This window comes from Sinocyclocheilus rhinocerous, unplaced genomic scaffold (assembly GCF_001515625.1).
Source record: "Sinocyclocheilus rhinocerous isolate Xijiao unplaced genomic scaffold, SAMN03320098_v1.1 scaffold688, whole genome shotgun sequence".
Lineage (NCBI taxonomy): Eukaryota > Metazoa > Chordata > Actinopteri > Cypriniformes > Cyprinidae > Sinocyclocheilus > Sinocyclocheilus rhinocerous.
In genome coordinates, this window is record NW_015651641.1 from 2,269,271 (window position 1) to 2,277,212 (window position 7,942).

General features: G+C 34.9%; 1 protein-coding gene across 1 annotated transcript in view; it reads right to left on the reverse strand.

Annotated features, from left to right (window-relative positions):
• Positions 1–410: 410 nt before the first annotated feature.
• The window catches only part of LOC107713282 (sodium/glucose cotransporter 1-like), a 39,917-nt gene continuing 32,385 nt past the window's right edge, over positions 411–7,942 (reverse strand). The window contains exons 14-21 of the mRNA XM_016518737.1: positions 7,482–7,617; positions 6,260–6,367; positions 6,001–6,151; positions 5,728–5,896; positions 4,761–4,976; positions 1,161–1,233; positions 501–632; positions 411–436 (exon numbers count right to left, since the gene is read on the reverse strand). Coding sequence (XP_016374223.1) covers positions 411–436; positions 501–632; positions 1,161–1,233; positions 4,761–4,976; positions 5,728–5,896; positions 6,001–6,151; positions 6,260–6,367; positions 7,482–7,617 — 1,011 coding nt within the window. The remainder of the gene's footprint in view (positions 437–500; positions 633–1,160; positions 1,234–4,760; positions 4,977–5,727; positions 5,897–6,000; positions 6,152–6,259; positions 6,368–7,481; positions 7,618–7,942) is intronic.

The window sequence follows — 7,942 nt, forward strand, 5'->3', positions numbered from 1 at the left end:
CTTATATGCATGTACGGCTGCTAAAGAGCTAGCTTTGGCCACACACACAGTTGTTTGTTTACATAAGGGTCTGTGACTGAAAGAGCCTGCTCTCAACTTCTGGGGTCAGACGTTGCTAAGAGACCGATGCACACTTACAATAACATACAAGCTGAGCAGAACTTGCTTGCTGTAAACATCTTCTCCTGTGTTTTTCTCCTTCTCTGTCTTTCAGAACAAGAACCACCTGAAGACTCCCTGTAATGAGACTCCCTGAATCACACTCACAATGAGTCTCAGTTCACTGGGTTTTGCAAGTTTTTCAATGTTCTTTGCAAAAAAGTGCCAATTCCCAAGTATGATTACATCACTTTTTGTTGGTGTAATCTATAGCTATATTTAGATTGCTCCTGCTGACTATATCCAGCCTCTTACGAAGACTTCAGTTGACCAGCACCTGTGAAGAGATGATGCCAACCCTTGAGAGAACTTCAGATGACGCCAACTCTGAATAAACATACAAGCTGCCATATTTTCCTTGCATTGTATCAACTCCGCCTCCTGTTCTTTAGTCAGTTTAGGTGCATTGCCTTGATCAAAGCCGCAGAACCAGTTGTAGGCCTTCTTCCAACAGCTTGGATCCTCATGCACCTCTGCAAGGTCGAGAGGCAATCGGAAACAGTTGTTAATTGTTTTTACAAGTATGTAAGTATGTTTTTAAAGTGCCCCTATTATGTCATTTTACTGACAACTGCTTCTCTAATCTCGGGGAGTTCAACGCGGGATTCACAAAACACTTGACCAGCACCTGTGAAGAGATGATGCCAACCCTTGAGAGAACTTCAGATGACGCCAACTCTGAATAAACATACAAGCTGCCATATTTTCCTTGCATTGTATAATCAACATGATCACATCATGTAATCATTGCTTTAATGTGTTCATTGTTTCTGCTGAATACATTATGTGTGCAATAATTTACACAAGTAAGGCATGTGCCTGAATCAACATCATTTGGTTTTCCTAGAACTACAATCTAATCAACTAATTACGGCCCTAACCTAGTCTCAGCGTCACACGGCACACTCACAGTCCTTTCACTGAGCCCTGTGATGCTCATTGCACACAAAAATGGAGAGTGCTATCTGATGGTACATATTTGGTGGATCGTGCAGATGTACCTTCTGTTTGCATAGAGTCTGAATCCTGATCTTCAGTCCAGTCATCTTCAACTAACTGCATGATTTGTACAGCCTAATTTCTGCCATATGAACATTACTTTGACACAGTTACACCTGATAACAGAACTCTTATCTGTAATGTAGAAACATTCATTTTCTATAAAGCTGCTTTGATACAATGTGTATAATAAAAAGTGCTATACAAATAAATGTGAATTGAATAAAACTTGTTTTTATTATGTTTTATTTAGTGCTGTCACACGATTAATCGCAATTAATCGCATCCAAAATAAAAGATTTTGTTTGCATACTATGTGTGTGTTCTGTGTATATTTATTATGTATATATAAATACACACACATGCATGTATATATTTCAGAAAAATATGTTGTTTATACAGTATATTAAAATTATTTATAATATAAATTATATAAATATAGACATGCAAATTCATGTAAATATTTTCAAAATATATACTGTATGTGTGTGCATTTATATATACATAATAAATATACACAGAACACACACATATATTATGCAAACAAAATCTTTTATTTTTTAATTAAGTTGTTTTTATGAATTCAATTAATTAGATATGTTTCTGAAAACAACTTAATTAAAAAATAAAAGATTTTGTTTGCATAATACAACCACTTGTGCGTCCGCACTGAATGCGCATCTCGCATATAAAAAGCATTTTAGGGGGCCCTTGGCTTTTGGGGGCCCAAGGCGGATATGTTGTTTATACAGTATATTAAAATTATTTATAATATAAATTATATAAATATAGACATGCAAATTCATGTAAATATTTTCAAAATATATACTGTATGTGTGTGCATTTATATATACATAATAAATATACACAGAACACACACATATATTATGCAAACAAACTCTTTTATTTTTTTATTAAGTTGTTTTTATGAATTCAATTAATTAGATATGTTTTTGAAAACAACTTAATTAAAAAATAAAAGATTTTGTTTGCATAATACAACCACGTGTGCGTCCGCACTGAATGCGCATCTCGCATATAAAAAGCATTTTAGGGGGCCCTTGGCTTTTGGGGGCCCAAGGCGGTCGCCTACCTTTGCCTAATGGTTAAGTCCGCCCCTGACCATTTGCGCTACTGTGGACTTAGTTGAAGACTTGTTAATTTGTTCAGAATTAAATAATTTTTTAAGGAAACTTGTGGGGAGGTGGGTGCCTTTTTTGTGTTTGAAACTGCTTTTCTCCTGGTTATTTGTGTAGTCAAGGAGATAGGGAAGTTCATGTTGTTATTCATTTTCTTTTTGTTTATATATAGGTAAGTTTTATGGTTTAAACAGAGTTAGTAACAAGTGATGCAAAGTCCGATTCATTTCCGCGAACCGGTTCTTTTCGGACAGATCGGCTCATTGAACCGGTTCAAAAAGCCGATTCATCGGTTCCTGACGTCATCAAGCAATAACGTCTCTACGCATTTCTTTTCTAACAACTCGGTGCAATGTTGTATCAATGAAAAATTCAAATAAGTCATTTGTGTCAACGCAAATTGAAACATTCAAAAATAAAGTTATTTGTGTGAAAGCATATTGCTGATTATTACCATATAATTCACTTAAGTTAATGGTGTTTGTGGTCACAGTGTATAAAGTTTTCAATTTTAATATTATTCAAAATGTAATTTTTTCCTGTGATTCAAAGCTAAATTTTCACTCATTTTACTCCAGTCTTCAGTGTCACATGATCATTCAGAAGTTATTCTAATATGCTGATTTACCGATTACGAAACATTTACTATTATCAATGTTGAAAACCTTTTTTTTTTTTTTTTGCTTAATATTTTTCTGGAAAGAAATTAACGTTTATTCAGCAAGGACACATTCATTTGATTAAAAGGTAAAGACATTTATAATTTTACAAAAACTTCCATTTAAAATAAATTTTGTTCATTGTTCACTTTCTATTCAACAAAGAATATCAAAATGGTTGTGAAAAAATCTTGGCTTCCACAATCTTGGTTTTCAATATTGAAAATAAGAATCATTATTAATAACTGAACATCAGTAATAACTGAGAAATATAGCACCAAGCAGCAATTAATGGGCTAAGCACAAAAGAGCAGAATGAGGAGATAAGCAGGATCAGACCATTAGTTATTAGTTATTACAGTTAGTAATTAAAGACAATTTTAAGGCTGAAAAATCATAAATTCAATCATTAGTAATATGATTTCATGGTTTATACATTTTTACCAAATTGATGTGGTGTGGTCAGTGTGAAGTGGCAATGACACACGTAAAGTTTGGTGTCAGTGGGTCAAAGCTTTGCTGAGATACAGATGAAGTTTGGCACCTTTCCATCAAATTTGTTAATGTGGTAAACAAAAAAACGTTTTGCCTATCAACACGAAATCCATAATTTTTTTGCTGGCATGGTCTGAAGATGATTTGGATCGAATTTGGTGAAAATTGGACCGTCAATCTAGCAGAAGTTAGAAAAAAGTATGTTTTCAACGTAAATCAAAATGGCGGACAGGTAGTTCGGCTGATTATAGCATAATTGGTAGCAATGTTCTCTGAATAATCCAAGCAATCTAACAAGACCAGCCACATGACAAGAGGCAAAACTGTTTAGACGCTATTAGCATTTTTAGAAATGTCATTATTAATGGTTAATGGCTATATATTAATAGTTTATCACTTTTGACCAGTAGGTGTCGCTGTTAGCAAATTTATCTGGTGAGGTCAGTGTTAGGTGACAATGGCACACACAAAGTTTGGTGTCAATGTGTCAAAGCTTTGTAGAGATACAGCCTCATATGCAGTTTGGCATCATGCCATCAAATTCGTTGATGTAATAAACAAAAAATGTTTCGTCTATTGACACGAAATCCATAACTTTTTGCCAGCATGGTCTAAACATGATCTGAGTCGAATTTGGTGAAAATCGTACAAACAGTCTAGGAGGAGTTTGAAAAAGTAGGTTTTCAAAGAAAATCAAAATGGCGGACAAGAAGTTCAGTTGATTATGGCATAATTGGTATCGATGTTCTCGGCAAGATCTAAGGAATCTATCAAGACCAGTCTCATGATAATAGGCAAAACTAATCTAAAGTTATTAGCATTTTTTAAATTTTCATTATAATTATTGACCACAAGGTGGAGCTGCCACAAAACTTTTTGAGTACCTTCAGGGCTGTCCTCTATCTGTGTTTCAAATTTCATAAATTTCCCGCAAGCGGTTCTATGGGCTATCATAGACACCCAAAGCAAAAGAAGAAGAAGAAGAAGAAGAACGCCAACAGATATAATATGCCTATGCACCTTCGGTCCCTTATAAGTGAGCATCAAATCAGCAATATTGAATGATTTCTGAAGGATCATGTGACACTGAAGATTGGAGTAATGACTGCTGAAAATTCAGCTTTGCTTCACAGGAATAAATTACATTTTAAAATATATATTCAGATAGAAAAGAGTTACTGTAAACTGTATTACTGTTTTTACTGTATTTTTGATCAAATACAGTCTTGAGCATAAGAGACTCCTTTCAAAAACATAAAAAAATCATAAGTATTCTGAACTTTATAGTTTAGTTGTAAGAAGAGCTTACATGTTTGTCATCAATGGGTTTGGTCATGAGGGAGATGCCCAGTATCAATATACAGGACAGGCCAAAGATGATGAGGGCAAAATAGAGGTAGTGCACACCACAGATGATCGTGGGACAGTGACTGGGACTCACGCAGCTGCCTGTGCCGTAGGCAAACTCAGTTATCATACGTGCCAGACCCACCAACAGACCAATACACAACCCGTAGAAAGCACCCTGTGAGGACACATCAACAACATGTGTCAACAGACAGAAAACTAGATGAGTAAAGTCTGATGACAAACTTGATGTTGACTTGACAAAGCAGGTCTGGACGTTTAAAATAACTGTGAAAAGCTTGAAGTTTTAAAATTTTGTGCAGCCTCTGGTTGTAAAAACCTCTGAGACTTAAATTCCCAAAGAAATGGGATAACATTTCACAGGTGAGAATGTGTTGGTTTGTGTTTTTATAACTCAATATTACAGGTTTTTAAACTATGGTAGCTTTTTGATGTGTTAGCTAATGCTTTCGTCTTCTTATATTGTAGTTTAGCAAAATCATTTGCTGAAGTCTATTGCAGATGTAGATATTCATACATGCATGTAACTTTGGTTGCAGACAGACAAACTTGCTCTCGAACTGGCGGACGGCTTACATGGGTCATAGTATCAGCCATTAATGAGGTATCTATGAATATATTATCTATGATTTTAAAGAGTTGCAAGCATGTTTTAGCACATTGTTAACTTATTTCAGCATGTTGATAGCATGTCTCTAGCATGTTTTAGCATGTTGCTAGCATATTTTAACACACTGTTAGCATGTTTTAGCACATTGTCAAGCCAACATAATAATCTGCAGCCAAATTTAGATGTTTTTTTGTAAAAAAAAACAAAAAACATAAAAAAAGTATATTTAATAAAATTTTAAAACTTCAAACTAGCAAAATGGAAACAAAATTACTACAATTAAATGTAATTAACTCACTGGTTCATTGACTCGCTTGCAAAAAATGGCGAGGATGAAGACAGCGGCGATAGGTGGAGCCAGATAACTGGTGATGGACTGAGTGTATTCGAAGAGCTGCCCGCTCTGAGCCGACTGAACGATGGGGATCCACGCGATACTCACGCCGATCAGAAACAGCATGAACACCCTAAACACATGAACACAAGCCTCTCAGAGCCTATTCATCTCAGTTTCTGCTCACAAAATCAGAAAATCAATATCCAACACAAACAAACAGACACGCGAACACACCTCCCCGCGATCATGAGCTCCTTTTCCTTGGATTTGGGGCGGATCTTGGTGTAAATGTCCATTGTGAAGAGTGTGCTAGCGCTGTTAAAGATGGAAGTGAGTGAACTCATCAGAGAGGCCAGCATGACGGACAACATCAACCCTCTGAGACCTTCGTAAACACACACAGCAGTTTAGAGCCATATCACCAAACAGATCTATCAAAGCAGTCTATTAGAGATGTAAGAGACAGAAATAGAAATATCAGATTATTCTTTACCGTTTGGCATCAGATCCACCACTAGTTTTGGATAAGCAATATTACTGCAGCCCACACTGGCTCCACAGTAGTAGTCACACTCTGCTGGATCCACGCATGCAATCTCATCTGACACACAAAAAAAAAAAAATTAGTTCACTAATAGTCTTTCACTGTTCACTGACCTTCTGATGCATGATGCATTCAAAAAATGTCACAAAAATTGCTGCACATTACTTTTGGATTGTCAGAATTTCTTACCACAAAGTCCACATACCATTTTGGCTAAATTGTTTAATTTCGCTAAATTATTCAGCTCTGTAATTGTTATGGTATTATGAACGTCAGATTTACCCTCCCTGAAATGTCATATGAAACCAGTGTTATTTTGGTATTATTTGTATACTATTTGTTAGTATTTTAAATAAAAAAATATTTATATACAGTATTTGCAGTTTTCATTTTAAGTTTTTTTTTTGTTATTTATTTTTTTTGTTATGAGTTTGTCTTTTTTTTTTTTTGATTTTTTAAAATTTCTAATATGCAGAATTATTATTTTATGTCTGCTGTTCAACACAATTAAAAAATATATAGAATTATTTATTAGAAGAATAAAAACATACCATACATTATTATTATTATTATTATTATTACTATTATTAAGGCACAATATTAATAAAATATTAAAGAACCAACTGAAACATGGGAATCAATGTTACTTTAACATTATTTATATACTATTATAGTATTTACTAGTATTTTGAATTAGCACTTAGTTTTATATTTGAATTTTAATTTAAGTTTTAGTCTTGTTATGTTCTTTGTAATTTTTAAAATTATTTTTATACTTCTATTTTTTTGTAATTTTAGTATTTAAAATTAAACATTTCTATTTTCATTTCTTTACGTTTAAGTTTTTGTTTAATTTTATATTTCAGCTTTATTTCAATAAGCGAAAACAGTTTTTTAGTTTTAGTTAATAGTAACAACACTGCTTCAAACTGGTTGCTTAAAGTGTAAATCAGACTCTCTGTCTGTCTAAGCAGGCTGTTGCTTGTTAAAATAAGTTACTAGCATATTCTGTGAGAAATAAGTGGACCAGACTTTATGCTGATGAGCAAAACTCTAGTTCTGTGAGACTGATCAAACCTTAGTTCACCATATATCACTCAGACAAGATTCAGTCAACATAAATAGTCAGTTTATCACCCTTCTCACCCAGGATGGTGCCAGTCTTTCTTACCTGTGTACAGCACTCGGCTGATCATGCCAGGGAAAACCATGAGGAACATTGGCAGAAGTTTGAGGTAACCACACAGGATGCAGCCCGCTTTCACATGAGACAGGTTCTTGGCAGACAGACAGCGCTGCACAATCACCTAAAACAACATGGAGGGTTTATATGACGTTTACACAGTTTAAGTGTAGTGAGAGTTGTCCTGTGTGCTTCGACTGTGATCTTTGAGAGCAAAATTCTTATAAAAGAGCAATTTCTCTAAAAGAGAATTAATGGTCGGATTGTGTATTGCACACCATGCCTTTCCGTCCATGCCCTTCTGGTTGCAGTTGCAGTACATCTCACCCTCAGACAGGCAACAATTGCTTTGCACAGTGTTTGGGCCACGCCCATGCTGAAGCAGCTTTTTTGGATGGTTTACGTTCTACTTGTGAGGACATGGCTATCGGCAGGTTGCTCTCATGCTC